Source organism: Rhineura floridana, chromosome 5, assembly GCF_030035675.1.
Source record: "Rhineura floridana isolate rRhiFlo1 chromosome 5, rRhiFlo1.hap2, whole genome shotgun sequence".
Taxonomy (NCBI): domain Eukaryota; kingdom Metazoa; phylum Chordata; class Lepidosauria; order Squamata; family Rhineuridae; genus Rhineura; species Rhineura floridana.
In genome coordinates, this window is record NC_084484.1 from 182918868 (window position 1) to 182937583 (window position 18716).

Below are 18716 nucleotides of genomic sequence, written 5' to 3' on the forward strand. Positions count from 1 at the left end.
AGTCCAGGGCACCTTTGCCCTTAAATGGCAAGCTGAACTTTGCTGTTACCCTCTTTCCCAAAATAAACTCTTGATTGAGGGGGCAGGCAATGTATGAAATCCCGGCCAACAAGGGGAAAATGTTAGGGGAAGCAAACATAACCATAATGGCAGGTAGCGACGTGATCTTAACTACACCCTTCATTGCCACATGCGCTAGAAAGCTGGCCGGACAGTCATTATGCCAGGAGGCTGCTCTGTAATCTTCAACTGGCAGTGAGTCAGCCCTTGCCGGTGCAGGCAGACTTTCAGCACTATGAAACGCTGCTTCAGGAACACGGGCATCAAGAGAGTGGCTGTGTGAGGAGAATAGGAATCTCCTGTCAGCACCCTTCGCAAACTACACTTCCCAGTGGAAAAAATGCATGGTGCAAATGTGGCCTAAGTCTTGATTGAGAAGTCATTCTGATTTGTTTACAGGGTGGCTGTACAACAGTGAGCACTCATCTGACTTGCTTGTGGCTTGTTTACACGTCTTCCCATTAGGGACGGAACGATCTGTCTCTTTCGGTTCTCTCAGTTTCTCATTTTTTCAATGTTAAATTCAGTCCTCTACATCTCTGCAGCGATCTGTGATTTTTTAAAAAGAAAAATCCTTATGAAAATTCTCCACCGTTTTTGTGCAAATTTCTCCAAATAAACTCATTTTTGGAGGCAGTTTTGAGAAAGGGACACATTTTTGCCAGCCATTTCTCATCACACCATGCCTTTTTTCCTGTTATTTTCACTCATGTACTCATTTGTATGCACACTTTCCCCTAATATGTTCATTTTTGTAGATGTTGTTTAGCTGGCAAACTGCATCCCAAAATTCTAATAAATGTGAATTTTGAAGGATGGCTGTGTTTCGGTTCTCATATTGTTTCATAAACTGCAAATTTGATAAGTTCTGCTTGAAATGCGAACTGAATCTAAATTCTCACCCATCCCTGCTTTCCATTAATCTTTCCTTCATACTGCACTTTTCTGTGCATTTCCTTGTCACTCTCCAAACTGCAAAAAGGCCAATTTTTAAAAAAAGGGAATTTGTTGTGCTAGTGCAACAAAACACTTTAAACCACTTTAATCATGCACACCCAACATTCCCGAGTGTGCATGAATCCCTCTTGCAGGCACCCTGGGACAAGTTGCTGGATCCTAGTGAGAACCTATACTTCTTGTTATAGAAATAAATACTTATAGGAGAGGGTGACAATAAGTATTTTCTTTGCTTGCTTCCACCCTCACCCAAAGAGTCCGAAGAGTCACCCAAGCACTGTTAGATTTTGGTGCAGCCAGGCAGTCTTGGTTACTGTGCATCGCAAACTGAGTCAGCAAAAGAAGCCGAGGTCCCTTGTTTGATCAGGATGAGGCTGCATGTCACATGAACAAGCCCCCGCGCACCCCTTCGCAGAAGCCCAGGGTCACACTCTGTTCTGCTCTTGATGGGCTGGACGTGAGATATCACCAGATGGGGACCTTGGGAGGCATTTCCGATCTGTTCCATTTTCTAGTTGGTATTTAACTCTCGCTTTCACCTGCTGACACTGTTACCGGTTGACCGCCCCAACGAAAGTTGGGACTTGTTGCCAGTTTGGGGTTTTTTCCCCCGAAACAGTCCATGTTTTAGGGATTGTGACCATGATAAGTGGAAAGGTCAGCTCCCTGGGCATTTATTTTCTGCACTGTTGCATTTTTTAGTCCTGTTTTAGTTTGCTTGGGTTTGCTTTTTTGTCGTTGTTGGGTTTTTTACTGAGTCAGAGGATGGAAGGTTTACTTTCACAATCTGCAATGCTGTAATTTGTGGAAATCATTTACAGTGCTCCAGTTTCCAAACTTGTGCCTACTATGTCCCTTAACGCTAGATACGCTAGCATTTAATAGGAGCAGACTCTCTGCATTAGTGGTGAGCAGTTCATAAAAGTGTAAGAAAAGTCCTATTGCTGGATCAGGCCAGTGGCCCATCTAGTCCAGCATCCTGTTCTCACAGTGGGCAACCATACACCTCTTTTGGGAAGCCCGCAAGCAATACCTGAATGGAAGAGCTCTCTCCCCTCCTGTGATTTCCAGCAACTGTTATTGCCTCCGAAAGTGGAGGCAGAAAGTAGCCATCATGGCTAATAGCCATTAATAGCTTATTATTGTTGTTATTGTTATTATACCTTTTATTTTCCAAGATGACTTCTCAGCAGTTTACAAATGTAAAACCAATTATAAAAATATATCAACACATATTTAAAATGAATGAATGAATGAATGAATGAATTTTTATTTGAACTGTACCGCTGCTTTTCCACTCTATGATGTTGAACTGTGTTTTATTGTTTTTAATATGTATTTTGTATCTTCTTTTTATATCTGTTTAATTGTGGTAGCCTATGGCTCTGAACAATAAAGACTTCATTCATTCATATTTAAAATACACAATAAAACAATTTCATCAAAACATTTAAAAAATCTATAATTAAAATACACAATAAAACGACCCCATTGAACCAGCATAATTATTTAAAACAATTTGAAGAGGAGGCTCAAGTCATGAGAACAGGGGGGTGTTTGTCCAAAGAGATGTGTCTTCCAGAGCTGGTGGAATATGCCAATACCGATGGGGCTTCCCATATTTCAGGAGGGAGAGTATTGTCCTCCCTGAATTTATTCACTCCTTGGGAGCGAGTGCCACAGTTTAACTAAGCACTGTGTGGAGAAGTACTTTCTTATATGACCCTTTAGTGTGCCCGGGGGGAGTTGGATTCCAACAGCAGGCCCTCTCCCTGGCCTCTATGCTTCCAGGAACTCTTTCCAGTGGAAGACAGCTCTTAATGGTAAGAAAGAACCTCCCTTGCATCTATGCATGAGGTTGTTCGCCTTCCTGTTAACCATGCACCATAGCCGACTCCAAGAGAACGTCAGAGCAGTTGCTTTATTAAATAGGTGATAAACAGGAGTAGAAAAAGAGGAAGGCCAGACAAGAGATGGATTGATTCCATAAAGGAAGCCACAGACCTGAACTTACAAGATCTGAACAGGGTGGTTTATAACAGATGCTATTGGAGGTCGCTGATTCATAGGGTTGCCATAAGTCGAAATTGACTTGAAGCCACATCACTCACTCACTCACTCACTCACTCACTCACTCACTCACTCACTCACTCACTCACTCACTCACTCACTCACTCACACTCACACACACACACACACACACTCACACACACACACACACACACACACACACACACACACACAGGACTAGCTCTGAGTCCGGCTTACGCAGAACTGGACTGGTAGAGGGCTGAAACACGCATTCAAAGCATAACTCCCAGCCGCTGAGTCTTAGGAGGAGCAATCGTTGCCGCCAATCTTTTAACCCTTTCCATACCAATATACCACAACCTTGATACTAATTCAAGGCAGAAGTAACTTTTTCATTTTTATTTTGGATCTAAGCATGCACGCACACCTCTAATAGTCCCCAAACAGGATTGTGGGTAGTCCTGACGTGCCTCATTAGGCTTGTGGTGCTTCTTCCTCTGACAGGGCCGGCTCGACCATTAGGCAGAGTAAAGCGGCAGATGCCGGAAAGTGGGGAACAGCAGCGAGGGGAGGGAGGGCAGAGCCTTGTGCCCCCTAAGCTAACCTCAGGTATAATGGAGGACACGCTCCTTTCACCAGTGTGGAGAGAAACTTGCCAATCTAGTTGTATGTGGCGTTGGGAAAGGGTGGGACAATTTTGGCAGCAAAGTGTCTTGGGACAACCCTGCCCCCCGAACAGTGTGGAAGTCAGGATGCCAAATGCTTTCCCATGTCCTTTCTTCAGGCCTTCTTCTGGCATCAGGCACAAGCATGTGGAAGTCAGGAGTACTGGAATGCTGAAGGCCGCTGTCTCCCTTGTGAGGGGTGTCCACCAGGAGAGGAGCCAGACAGAGTAAGCAAACTTATCTGTGATGCCTCTTGATACAAATTTGCAGGAGAGTCTCTGTGCATGGAGTCTTCTTTCTATGACCCAGCTGCATTTGTGCTAAACTCTGATTTGATTTTATTTTTGGTGGGGATGAAGAATGTTCTTTTGGGAGCAGAATTCAGCTTCCCAAGGAGCTCTGCGTTCGTTTTCATGCGTTTATTTAAAATGAAGTTTCTAGACCCTATGAATGTGAAGCTGCTCTTGGAAAAAATGGATACTACTCTTGAAGAACTTGTGGGCAATGTCCATGCATATTTCCAAAGCTAGAGGGATTGCTGAATTTATATCTCCCATAAATTATGCACATTATTTGCATAATTTATGCAGGCCACACATTTTAGCACTGAATTTGGCTGGCCCCTCAGCTCTAAATTTTAATGTTAATGCAGAGAAAATTCAGCCCTGTTTAGAGCCTCCATTCACAATACATGCATTCACATTTTTAAAAAAGCAATCCCAGGTTCATAGAGGGGGAAACGCTTAATTCAGAAAAAAATATTTTATTGGTTTTGGATGCTGAGTGAGCAGTTATCCTAGTTGCCTAATCATGTGCTTTCACCCCATAACAGGCAATTAGCTGTGACTGACAAAGCTACAGCCCAAAGTTTTTACACTCGCAAATTTTAGTTTTCTTTTATGTTGCAGCATGCATTTCATTTTCAGAATGGCGCTCCTTAAGCTGAAAAGGCCTTTCTCTGGCTAATTGGAGAGGCATGCTGAGCCACCGTTTCTAACTGGTTTGTTAGCATTCACTTCCAAAATGCCATTGCAATTAGCACAGTTTTCTCCTAACAAGGAACTCCAGGCAGCTGTATTTTATAAACAACACAGCCATGTAGCAATGTGCCTTTTCTAAAGAGGCCCTGCTCTATTTATATCAAGCTTGGGGAAATCCCTTACTGCCTCTTTTTCTTCCTAACAGTCACTGTCACTTTGGATTTTTAGATTATACACAAACCTACACCAAAAGCATATGGTGGCCGACCAGGGAGCTGTATGCCTGTGCAGAATCAGCTCATGCGCCATGCACCATACTGTGTACCTCAGTTGCACACTGGCTGTGAGCTAGTGCACAACCAAACCACAGCTTTTCCCCACAGCATCTTAATTTCAAATCAGATTTCCTGCTTCTACATCTCAAATCCGACAGAAGATAGAAGTGGGAAATCAAAGAGTGGTGACAGCAAAAAGGGTAATGTGAACCTCAGCACGGGAATCTCATGCATTTCGTGCTTCTGTGTTTGCAATGTGCAAGAGCAGAATCCAGCTTTAAATAACTAACCCTCTCACCTTCAAGGGTGTCCCTACCGGGGTGCGGAGGGTGCGGCCCGCACCCGGGTGTCACTATGAGGGGGGTGACACCCAGAGCCACCCCACGCCATTGCCTGGCAAGGCTGCGCCGACTCCTCCTCGGAGGCGGGTGGGCGGGCGGACGAGAGCGGGAGCAGCGTCGGCGGGGCAAGGGAGGTGCGCCGGCGTTCCCAGGCCTTCTGCGGCTGGGTGCCCCTCCAGCCCACGTCCTCCCAGGGGCATAGACAGGTTGGCTGGCCTCGAGTGCGCGCACGCAGGCGCACACACGCAAGCCCAGCAACCTCGTCCATGACCCTGGGAGGGCGCACACTGGAGGTCCGCACCCCCCCGCACTCCCGCTAGTGATGCCACCGCTCACCTTTCCTCCGGATGCTTCCGTTTTCATGAAGATTCCATGGCATCACAACCGTCTTGCCAATGGATTGAATGATGGGGGGAATATGATGAAAAGAGCATTGTTGCCTGATGTGTGACGGCATCTCACTCTGCTTTTGTCTGATTTTTTCCTCCCATAGAAATGTGGCTATGGGAAAGGACTGGGGCTGATGTGCAAGGCTTGTTCGGCAGACTCCTTCTCTTCCAGCTATGGGCTGGAACGCTGTGCATCGCATGCCCACTGTGAAACCAAGAGGAGAGTCCGTGCCAGCCCTGGGACAGCAATGGCAGACACCTTGTGTGGGGACTGCGTGCCTGGGTAAATGATGCTTATTTGCTTTGCTGTCTGTTCTCTTGCAGGGCTGACAAACCTGCGCCAAACCCTCCTGTGCTGGGAGCAGCAGAGCTGCATCTCTCTGACAAGCACCGAGTGTCAGATGCAATTTCCTTGACAGCACAACTGCATGGTCCACTAGAGCCAGAATGAAGTTTTGCACAGATTTGACATTCTGGCAAATTTCCAATATTTGGATTTTGACTTTGCTTCGTTGGGGAACCTTTCTCTGCTCTAGGGCCAAATTCCTTCACTGGCAACATTCTGGGGGCCGCATGCCAGGAACATAGGAAGCTGCCTTATACTGAGTCCCCCAAATTATGGAACTGATGGCGAGTATAAGAACCAGCCTTACTCTGAGTCTGATCTTTGGCCTATCTACCTCTGTATTGTAAACAGCTGGTATAGCACAGTGGGGAGGGCAGCCTGGCTGGGAGTCCAGAGTCTGTGAGTTCAAATCCCCACTAGTGTCTCCTGGGCGTCAAGGGCTAGCTAAAGATCACCCCACAGGGAGTAGCTCAGGGGTGACGTGCCCTGCCACCTGTGCAGCCGTGGGCAAGCTGCATAGTGCCAGAGAGCCCAGTTACCCCCCAGCTGGCAGTTGCGGACAAAGAAGGGGCTGGCTTGTGCAGCTGTGGCAAGCTGAGCAGGCCCTGGCCAGCTGGGGAGGACTAGCCTCAGAGGGAGGCAATGGGAAACCCCCTCGGAATACCGCTTACCATGAAAACCCTAGGATCAACTTGAAGGCAGTCCACCTCCATATTGTCTGCACAGACTGCTGGCGGCTTTCCAGAATTTCAGGCAGGGGGCATTCCCAGCTCTACCTGGGACCTTCTGCATGCAAAGCAGATGCTCTGAGTGGATCTAGCAAAACTGGTTGTGGCCAGACACACACACATACACACCCTCTCCATCTCGGCAAGCAAGAGGTGTGATCACAGTTCACGGACACACTGCAGCCAGGCAAAAACACTCAAGAAGGGTGAGGAGCAGGGACTTTGCGGGGTGCAGCCTGGGGAAAGTCCCAAGGACCAGATAGAGAGGTCTGGCAGGACACATTTGAGCACTGGGCCTGAGGCCCCTCCCACCCCCACCTCCTGTTCAGATTAAACTCGGACGCTGCCTTATATTGAGTCAGGCCATTGGTCCATCCAGCTCAATGTTATGCGCACCCAAGGCGGGAGACCTGTGGCCCTCCAGATGTGGTTGAGCCATGGCCAGTGGTCAGGGATGATGGGAGTTGTAGTCCAGCAACATCCGGAAGGCCACAGGTGTCCCCCCTCTGCTCATAGCACATAACATGCAGTGACCTTTTTGAGTGCAGAAGCTGCCTTCTACATGTGGAAGGGCACCTCTTGGGGACAGCCCAAGATATTTTGGGGTGCCAGTGATGCAAGGGAGTGATCCAGCCTCCTAAGCAACACTACAAGGGGATTAGATCATGTGATATAGCAGCAAAATATATCTGAGCTAACATCCTGGGACAAGATGTTCGGTAGTGCAACAATTATCCCTATTAAATTTCCTCTGGGTTGGCTTAGCAATGGGTTTTGTTTAAAGTTTGGTGGATTTCAGAGCTGAGGGTTCAAAAGAGCTTTCCTCCAAAATCAGATTAGCAGGGGAATTTTGACTTCCTCCACAGAAAGCTTGGCTTTCTTGAATGAGTCCCCTCAGGCTGTCTGCTCGGTAAGCACTGCTCTCTTCCGTGACCACTGTTGGTTGCGGCATGCCATGTTGGTGGTTTGCAAATTTCCACATTCCGGGAATCCTTTCCACGGAAAAGTGATTACCGAGCAGGTAGCTTGAGGTGATTTGTGCAGTGTGTCTGCCAAGGAGCTGTTGTGTGTTGCAAAGGATTTGGTGTTGGGGGAGAGAAAACATCACAGGGCATTGCCATTCCCCCCCTCCGTGGATTGAACATGCACACGCTTTCTGTGTGACTCTGCATTGCAGAGGGAAAGTTGGTAATGAAGGTCGTTGGAAGCATCTTCCCTGAAAGAGTTCAATGCCATTGTCAATCTTCATCAAGAAACCACTAATGATGGCCACCAACTTGGATAGCTTTAAAAGAGAATTAGATAAATTCAGGGAGGATAAGGCTATTAGTGGCTACTAGCCATGATGACTACGTTCTGCCTCCACAGTTGGAGGCCTCTGAATACCAGATTCTGGAAAAATTTATGGAAAATGCTCTTGCGCTCAGATCATCCTTGGAGGTTTTCAACTGAGGCATCTCGTTGACCACTGTGAGAACACGATGCTAGACGTGGTGGGCCTTTCACCTGATTCAGCAAGGCTCTTCTGTTCTTAAACTGTAATACATTTTCATAGAATCATAGAATAGTAGAGTTGGAAGGGGTCCATAAGGCCATCAAGTCCAACCCCCTGCTCAATGCAGGAATCCAAGTCAAAGCATTCCTGACAGATGGCTGTCCAGCTGCCTCTTGATGGCCTCCAGTGTTGGAGAGCCCACTACCTCTCTTGGTCATTGGTTCCATTGTTGTATGGCTCTAACAGTTAGGAAGTTTTTCCTGATGTCCAGTTGAAATCTGGCTTCCTGCAACTTGAGCCCATTGAGTGTCCTGCACTCTGGGATGATTGAGAAGAGATCCCGGCCCTCCTCTGAGTGACAACCTTTCATGTACTTGAAGAGTGCTATCATATCTTCCCTCAGTCTTCTATTCTCCAGACTAAACATGCCCAGTTCTTTCAATCTCTCCTCATAGGGCTTTGTTTCTAGTCCCCTGATCATCCTTGTTGCCCTTCTCTGAACCTGTTCCAGTTTGTCTGCATCCTTCTTGAAGTGTGGAGACCAGAACTGGAGACAGTATTCAAGATGAGGCGTAACCAGTGCTAAATAGAGGGGAACTAATACTTCACACGATTTGGAAACTATACTTCTGTTAATGCAGCCTAATATAGCATTTGCCTTTTTTGCAGCCACATCACACTATTGACTCAAATTCAGCTTGTGATCAACGACAATTCCAAGATCCTTCTCACATGTCGTATGACTGAGCCAAGTATTCACCATCTTATAACTGTCCATTTGGTTTCTTTTTCCTAAGTGTAGAACTTTGCATTTATCCCTGTTGAATTTCATTCTGTTGTTTTCAGCCCGATGCTCCAGCCTATCAAGGTCCCTTTGAAGTTTCTTTTCGTCTTCCACGGTATTAGCTATGCCCCCCAATTTTGTATCATCTGCAAATTTGATAAGCATGCTCTGTACCTCCTCATCCAAGTCATTAATAAAAATGTTGAAGAGCACTGGGCCCAGGACCGAGCCCTGTGGTACCCCACTCGTTACTTTCCCCCAGTTTGAGAAGGAACCATTGATAAGCACTCTTTGAGTACGATTCTGGAGCCAACTGTGGATCCACCTGATAGTTGTTCCATCCAGCCCACAATAAGCTAGTTTGCTAATCAGAATATCATGGGGCACTTTGTCAAAAGCTTTGCTGAAGTCGAGATATATTAGGTCCACAGCTTTCCCACAGTCTACCAGGGAGGTTACCTGATCAAAAAACAAGATAAGATTTGTTTGGCAGGATTTGTTCTTCATAAATCCATGTTGGCTCCTAGTAATCACCTCATTGCTTTCAAGGTGCTTACAGACTGACTGCTTTATAATCTGCTCCAGAGTTTTTCCAGGGATTGATGTTAGGCTGACTGGTCTGTATTCCCCTGCTTCCTCCTTTTTGTCCTTTTTGAAGACAGGGACAACATTAGCTCTCCTCCAGTCATCCGGCACTTCACCAGTCCTCCACGATTTCGCAAAGATAATAGACAGCGGTTCTGAGAGTTCTTCAGCCAGTTCCTTCAATACTCTAGGATGCAGTTTATCGGGCCCTGCCGATTTGAACTCATTCAAAGTGATTAGGTATTCCTTGACTGTTTGTCTGTCAAGCTCAAGCTCCAATTCTGCCCCTTCTACTTCATGTTTCCCGGGAGGGTCATAGACCCTTTTTTGGGAGAAGACTGAGCGAAAGTAGGAATTGAGCACTTCTGCCTTTTCTTTGTCATCTGTTATCATTTTGCCTTCCTCATTGAGTAGCTGTGCCACCATTTCTTTTCTTTGTCTTTTACTATGGGAAAGAACCCAGTGTCAAAATCAGTGATCCGGATTGTATAGCAAGCTGAGCTGTCTGGGGCTGGTGAGTGGATGAGCCTCCATTACTTCAGGGCTTGTTGTTATGTGCCTTCAAGTCGATTACGACTTATGGCGATCCTATGAATCAGCGACCTCCAGGTGCATCCATCGTGAACCACCCTGTTCAGATCTTGTAAGTTCAGGTCTGTGGCTTCCTTTATGGAATCAATCCATCTCTTGTTTGGCCTTCCTCTTTTTCTACTCCCTTCTGTTGTTCCCAGCATTATTGTCTTTTCTAGTGAATCTTGTCTTCTCGTTATGTGTCCAAAGTATGATAACCTCAATTTCATCATTTTAGCTTCTAGTGACAGTTCTGGTTTAATTTGTTCTGACACCCAATTATTTGTCTTGTTCACTGTCCATGGTATGCGCAAAGCTCCCCTCCAACACCACATTTCGAATGAATTGATTTTTCTCTGAACATAAGAACATAAGAAGAGCCTGCTGGATCAGGCCAGTGGCCCATCTAGTCCAGCATCCTGTTCTCACAGTGGCCAACCAGGTGCCTGGGGGAAGCCCGCAAGCAGGACCCGAGTGTAAGAACACTCTCCCCTCCTGAGGCTTCCGGCAACTGGTTTTCAGAAGCATGCTGCCTCTGACTAGGGTGGCACAGCACAGCCATCATGGCTAGTAGCCATTGATAGCCCTGTCCTCCATGAATTTGTCTAATCTTCTTTTAAAGCCATCCAAGCTGGTGGCCATTACTGCATCTTGTGGGAGCAAATTCCATAGTTTAACTATGCGCTGAGTAAAGAAGTACTCTGATCTGCTTTTTTCGCTGTCCAACTTTCACATCCATACATAGAGATCGGGAATACCATGGTCTGAATGATCCTGACTTTGGTGTTCAGTGATACATCTTTGCATTTGAAGACCTTTTCTAGTTCTCTCATAGCTGCCCTCCCCAGTCCTAGCCTTCTTCTGATTTCTCCATTTTGGTTAATGACTGTGCCGAGGTATTGATAATCCTTGACAAGTTCAATGTCCTTGTTGACATTGACGTTGAGCCCTTAGCCTCAGGGCTCAGTGGCCTCTAATTCTGTCCAGCATAAATGCATAACATTCCTGGGGATGTCAGCTGATGATGATAAGGATCACAGGATTTCAAACAGCAGCCCGAAGCAAGGTCTGGGGGCAGCTGGTCCTGCAGCAGTGCTGAAGCTCAATAGGCATGGACTGATCATGCTGTGGATGGCTCTGGGAGCTCCATGTCAGTGTCAGATATAAATTAATATTTTTAGAGGTATTATAACCTGAGGCCCACACTACGTAGCTATTCTCCTTAAAATGAGAGCATTTATAGGCTGGCCTTCTAGGAGGTGTTGCGCCTCTTTTTCCCCCTGTACTGATGTGTTCAGTATCAGAGAATCGGAGCAAGCTCGTGTGTCTACATTTGTGGCTCTGGTTTCAATCCCTGGGTTGGAAATAGGGACAGGGGAGGAATCCAGTTCAGTTTGCATTTAAAGGTAAACCTACCAAATTCACACTTCCCAAAACAATCTGAGAACTGAAACACAGCCATCCTTTGAAATTTTCACATCTCCAAATTTTGCTGTGCAGTGCTTCAGCCAAGTCAGGTGTATAAAGAACATACACTAGGATATAGTGTGCATATTTTTGTGAAAATAACCTATAAAATGCATTATATTATGGAAAGTGCTTGCAAAGATGTGTCTATTATGCAAAAAGTACGTACCAAAATGTGTATGCTGAGAGAAATTTGCTGTTCAATTTGCTCATAAGAACTTTTTTTAAAATAATAATAATTGCAAACTGATGTGGAAATGTGGAGAACCAAACTCAAGACTGGAAAATTAAGAAACTGAGAGGAACCGTAATTGGCTGATTTCCCCCCCCCCCGCCCCATGCTGGAAGTGGCATCTGTGTATCATGTGAATGATTGCTAGCGAAATGGGCCCTTGTAGAGAGGCAGCGAAGCAATGCTTCCGAAAAGCAGCACTCTGCCCATTTGGACAACTGCCGTGCACCAGAAAGAGCCGGAATCCCAACATCTTGACAGGAAATCAGTGGGAGGGATCAATGAGTCACGACCAACTCTTGGCTGAACTCAGCCAAGCCTGTTGTGTTGGAGGCCTGAGGGAGGAGGAAGAGAGAGAGAGAGAGAGAGAGAGAGAGAGAGAGAAACTGGATGAGCCTTTAGTCATATTTTGCTCAGCCCAAGTCTGATTCTAAAGAAATGACGCCTGACTAATCCAAATTCCCCACTTTGGTTTTGCAAAGAGTGCAATGGGAGAACCGCCACATGTTTTCCCTTCTTCCTTAACCTTCAGCCTCTGCATTCCAGGTTGGATTTTTTCAGTCCATTCCCTACTTCAAAAGGCAGCCACCTCTGGTGGAGAACACTGCACTCCTTTTAACAACATGGGGCTCAACCACTGTCATCCAAGGATGTAGTCGGCCAGGGTCTCAGGGGGTCTTAGACACCTTTTTCGGAGCAGGGTCCCTATGTCTCCAGCATCCTACAAGCCAATCAGCTTGAAAGGGGAGTGTGTTAGCCACTGAGAAGAGTCTTCTAACATGCTTCCTTATCCTTTCCTGATGATTGGAGCCAATCAGAGTGAAAGGAATACTCTTCTCAGTAGCTAACACTCTCCCTTTCATTCTTATTGGCTCTTGGGACGTCTGGGTGAAGGCATTAACAGGGATCTCATTCGCAATCCAGGAGCAAAGGGGGGTGGGCTAACATGAAGACACACTGCACTTCTGAATTTGCTACTACGCTATTGCTGTCATCAGTTACCTTTTTTTTAATTTCTAAAAACGGCAGCAGCAGATTAAGTCAGGATCATGATAATAGCCACATAATTTAGCAGTTTTATCAGGGGGGTGTAGAAAAGGTCCCACTTTGCCTTAAAATGGAATTAGACAAATTCATGTCAGTGGAGCAATAGAATCCGCTCCAGGTTTTAGTAGGACCAGGCCTTTCATGTGAGAGTATCTGTCCTTTGGAGCCCTTACGTATCAGACAGGTGTCACCTCTGTTGTCTTTTTGGCGACTTATTGAAGACCTTCCTTTTTCAAAAAGGCTTTTAAATGGGAACTTCTATCCCAGTCTGCATCTGGATTGGAGTTGAATTTTTGTTGTTGTTTGGGGGGCAGGGTTTTTTATTGTTGATGTTTTCATGGGAAGTGATTCATACACTTAGGCTGCAATGCAATGCATGTCTACTCAGAAGTAAAGTCTACTGGGTTCAATTAGAATTACTCCCAGGAAAATGGGTATTGGATTGCAGTCTTAATTCATTAATCATGTGGCCGCTTCCACTCTAAAAAACAGTGAGCGCATGTTAAAAATGTCAAGATCTTGTGTGTATAATGAAGGTTATTATTACTATTAGGATGTATCCAACTAAGGTTTACTCTTGGTAGACCCACTGAAATTAATGGCTCCAAATTCGTCATACACATCATTTTCTGTGGGTCTCCTCTGAGTAGGACTAGCTTTGGATGTAACCCATTATCATCACCACCACCATTTTTATTACTGCTATTACTAATTTGTGAATGACCTTTTTGATGATGCGTGCATGGAAGCATCAAAAACCTATGCAGGCATTTTCGTTTGGCATTTGAAAGTCTTGAGGAGCTGTAAGTAAAAGGTTAGATATCTTTTCCTGGTGGGCCATGGCAGTGTCTCTGGACATCTCAGAAGAATCAGCTGTTAACCTGATCTTTTGTCTTCTGCCCATCGCAGATATTATAGTCCTGAAGGTGAGACAGACCCAAGCTCCACCTGCCTGCCTTGTTTCTCTGCCCCCAAAGGCCTGCCAGGATGCTCAGGTGAGAGCAAATGATGGTGGAGGTGCAAAAAGGGATGGTTTTATTTCCATTTGGGCTGGATAAGCACATAACTGGTTGGGTATAGCGTGTGGGAAATCAATGTAGCTGGCTTGCTGAAGCGAAGTAGCTCCGTGCCTGGATGGGAGATCATCTGAGCCACCTTTGGTTCTGTGATAGACGACTTGGGGCCAGGTTACCTAAGGGACCGCCTCGCCCCATATATCCCTACACTAGCAACTGCCCTCCTCGGATGGGGCGCTGCTGACAGCACCACATGCCCCAGAAGTGCACTTAGCCTGACCTAGATATGGGGCTTTTCATGTTGCCACGCTAGCCCTCTGGAATCAATTACCAGCTGAAATTAGACACGCTCCTTGCTTCTTGATATTTAGGCTGCTATGGAAGACATTTTTGTTTAAGAAGGCCTTCCCTGAGGTGTGACCTGGTCGTCTTCTGGAATAATAATTGTTGTCCCCTGCTGTGACTGTTCTGACCTTACTCTGAGGGCTTCAGAGCATTGCCTGCCTGTGGCATCTTGGTGTACATTTAGTGGCATCTTAAACATTGGTAGGCCCCTTGGCTTCTCAGAAGTGGGTACACTTAAAGCAGCAGCCCTTGAAAAGCCTTGACAAGGTGACATCCAAAATCCTGTTATCTGTTATCGAACATGTGGATGCACATCGTTATAATCATTGCTACCACCCCAATAAGTGTGGATGGCTTTTAATTTGCTTCCTCTTTATTGACTGTGCTTAAAAAAATGCCAAGACTTCACATTTCTCTGCAGCTAGCACATTAGGGCTTGATTTGTAAGAAAAGAGACGCGAGGGTGCCCTCTGATGCACCTAGGTCAGGGATGGAAAGTCAGATATTGTTGCACTCCAGCTCCCAACAGCCATCAGGACCAATAGCTAAGAGAATTGGGAATTGTAGTTAGCAACATTGGGAGGGCCACATGTTCCCCATTGTTGACATGCTCAGTCAGCCAGTCTCTATCTGTCTGTCTGTCCAGATGAATGCTGGGGTTTCTACTCAGTAGCAATTGAGAGGCACCCTGCCCATGTCTGGAGCACATTCATGTTGCTTTGCATTTTCCAGGGCTTTGTGAAGCCACTGCAAAATCACTCACATTAGTCTCTTAAAATGTCTTTTTAAAAAAGAAAAAAATCCAGGGGTCTCAGGATGGGCCCATGTTGCTTATTTCTACTCTTTGTCTACTTCTCTTTTGATATATGGTGAGTTGGACTTGATGACTTGTGAAGATTAAGTCCACCCTGATATTCTCCCGTCTGTCATGTAAAGAAAAGTTGATTACAATGAATCACGCTAATTCTCTCCTGCTTGATGGCTGGTGCACCCCCTCGGGTTATTTCAGCATGTGTCAGTGGGTGTGCAATCTCAGGATTTCATAGGTGGGGCTGGGAGTTTTTTTAAAAAAACCTGTATCTTTGAACAAGGTGGTGTAGAAGGACAGGAAGCTCCAGGCCCCAGTAGCTCTGCTGCATCCCTGCACAGTCTGGTTGCTGAGTGCCAAGACTGGCTCTGTTGGCACATTGCAAACACCCACAACATGAAATGGAAGAGTGTCATAGCTAGTCAGAGATACATTGCAACAGGAATTTTTTATGCCAGGAGGAATCTAATTATCGGGGTTGATAGTCATGATAAAGGTTTATACGCAAACGTGAATAATTTGTGGTTGGTTCATACAATTGGGCATGCCTGCTATGAAGACGGATTCTAAAGTTCTGCTTTAAATGTGCATTTAAATGAATACCTAGGCAATTGTAGAAATCTCCAGATGAAATGTGATTTTTTTTTAAAGGGGGAGGTGGGAGAACAACCAGGATATGATGTCAGGAGATGTTTTGATTTGATTGCGCACTCTACTCTGTTGAAGCTTCCAGGTGCCCAAAAGGCATTTAACAACATGGAATGGAGTTTGGTTTTATAATAAAGCCTTCGAAAATTTTGAATTAGAAAGAGGGAACCATCAAGGTGTGCTACGATACTGTTGCTCCCCGGAGGGCTTAATGTCTACTAGAAATGAGCCTTAAGGAAAGGGGAGAATCTGGGAATGGTCACAGGAAGGATGGGCTGGGGATAGAGTCAGGAGTCACTCAAAGACCTGGAAGGTGATGCTCAGATCCATTAAGAATGGCTTTCCTTAAAATCTGGAGAGCAGCCACGCTACAGTGACTAAAGGGGAGTGGTGGCCAACTTGTGCCCTCCAGCTGTCATTGGACTCCAACTCACAACAGCCTCAGCCAGCATGGCCAAAGGTTTGGGGTGACGGTAACTGTAGCACAAGAATGTATGGAGGGTACCACCTTGGCTATTCCTGGGCTAAAGTGTCGGATGGAGATATGGGAGACTGACATTTACTGGACAGCATTGAACACGCTCCTAGTTCTCAGCCTATCCTACCTTACAGGACTGTTGTGAAGATGAGTTTGGCTAACCATATGTATGCCACCGTGAGTTCTTTGGACAAAGAGCAGAATAGGAATGAACTGACAAACAGGACAGATTTGTTCGTTCATTCATCTTCTCTCTCTCCTTTCTTTTAATAAAGAGTTGCCTTCAAGGGGGAAAGGGTTATTCATCTCCCACTCAGGCATTGAATAGGCTGCAGCCTGTTTCATTTCAGTGACGTTACAGTACTGTGTCCCATGAACACAGCGAGCAACCTGTCATCGGCAGATTATTTAATCCTTGTGAGGCTTTTCCTTGTGCATATACCCTCACACTGCATTCAAATTTGGGAGCAGGGGCCCTTAACAAAATGAAATCTGCAAATTCCACCCTCTGGCTCCCTCTAGTTTCAGCCAAAGCATGCCTTTTTTATTTTTTTTATTTATTAATTGCAATCCCACCTTTCCTGCAAGGAGCTCAAGCTGGCATACATGGTTCTCCTCCCTCTCCATTTTATCCTCACAACAACCCTGTGAGGTAGGTTAGGCTAAGAGACCGTGACTGGCTCATGATCACACAGTGAGCTTCAGGGATGAGTGGAGATCTGAACCCTGGCTCCCAGGTCATGGTCTAACACTCTAACCACTACACCACACTGGCTGTTCTGTAGCCCTGTAGTTCAAGCATTGCCCCAATGTGGGGAGAGTGCTCACATTTCTAGGGGTGTTCACACATTCAACAAGTGAGCAGTCTATATACTGGTGTGCACAAAGAGTTCAACTGTAAATTAGTCCATTGATTCCCACATAATGTTTAATAAGTGTACAGTCTCTGTACACAAATCAACAAGTGTGCGCTTGTTCATACAAACATTTTGCACTGTGTGGAGACAGATTGCACCTGTGTTCGATGTAATGTGTGAACAAGCCTTCTCTCTCCCTCTTTTCCAGACTGTGCTGGGTTCTTGTTGTTGGCATTGAAATAATCTCTCCTCCTCCTCCCAATGCTTTTCTCTCAGGATCGAGGAAGTGGCTGACTCGCCTGGCACGCAATGCCGAAGCACTGCAGAGGCGGGACGACAAGATGGCAGGCAACGGTACCCGAGACGGGAAGCCGGAAGAGAATGCCACACAGTATGCCGTCCTGGCCATCGTGCCGGTTTTCTGCGTGATGGGCCTGCTGGGGATCCTTTTTTGCAACCTGCTGATGAAGAAGGGGTACCACTGCACAGCCCAGAAGGACACAGACGAGGAGGGGGGCAAATCCGAGAGGAATGGTGAGCCAAGGCGGTGTCCCAGCAGGATGCAAGGCCTCCTGGGTGATGTTCAGGGTATCCCCGAGGAAGCCTGCATTTTGGAGCTTTGTATTCTGCGAGTGATGCAAAGAGCACCTTTTAGGGTGCCATTTATGGTGAGAGAGAAAGCGGAAGAGAGTCGTTCTGAATCCAGCTTTTGCCAACCTGTTTCTGTCCAGCGGCTTTGGACTTGCAACTCACATCACCCCTAGCCAGCACAGATATAGTCCAAAACATTTGGAGGGTGCCAGGTTGGCAAAAGCTGGTCTTAAAGTTTGTTAACTCTCTCAAAATAGACTGAGGCACTGGTACACAGGCTTATTTAAGGCCATACTTGGTTGGAAAAAAATCTCAGGTTGCACCAAGCTTCATTTTTGGGTTTGTGTATTTAATGTCCACTCTGTCTAAACTTCAGTAAACTGTTTTGTTTGCCCTAATATAAACTTTTTTAAAAAGTTTAAATAGGGCAAACAAAACAGTTTACTGAAGTTTTGATTTTCGTCATTGTTATTCACAAAGGTAGTTAAGAACATAAGAACATCCTGCTGCTGTGGGCCAGACATGAAGCTGAACATCCTGTTCTCCCAAGTGGCCAACCCGATGCCTATGGGAAGCCCCAAAGCAGGACCTGAGCGCAACAGCAAGACGCCTCCCCACTGGCAATCCATGGCAACCAGCATTGAGGCAAGCTGCCTCTGGTAGTGAAGGAAGAACCAGTGCCTGCTGGAGGCTCTGTGTCGGTGGCTCGCTGGAATGTGCTCTGGGTTTTAGTCTGAACTTTCAAGGAGCTGTCCAAAGTGCTGAAGCAGATTAAAACCCAGAATGCATTCCACTGCCCCACTGACATGGAGCCACCAGCCGGCACCGGGTAGAAAATAGCCATTGTGGCTAGTAGCACTCCATAGCCTTATCTCCATGAATTTGTCTAAACAACTTTAACAACATACGAACAACCCTGCTGGATCAGACCAACGGCAATTAGACATGAGCCTGCTTTCAATACTGTTAGCACCTGCAGAAGGTTTGGGGTAGGCACACTCCTTCATTTCCAGTGAGTGCA

At 46.1% G+C, this 18716-nt stretch overlaps 1 protein-coding gene across 4 annotated transcripts in view; it reads left to right on the forward strand.

Moving 5' to 3' along the window:
- The window catches only part of RELT (RELT TNF receptor), an 86834-nt gene that overhangs the window by 47667 nt on the left and 20451 nt on the right, over positions 1–18716 (forward strand). For all 4 annotated transcript variants that reach the window (XM_061629076.1, XM_061629077.1, XM_061629073.1 and 1 more), the window contains exons 3-6: positions 3833–3940; positions 5803–5981; positions 13862–13947; positions 17381–17638. In XM_061629076.1, the coding sequence (XP_061485060.1) occupies positions 3833–3940; positions 5803–5981; positions 13862–13947; positions 17381–17638 (631 nt within the window). The remainder of the gene's footprint in view (positions 1–3832; positions 3941–5802; positions 5982–13861; positions 13948–17380; positions 17639–18716) is intronic.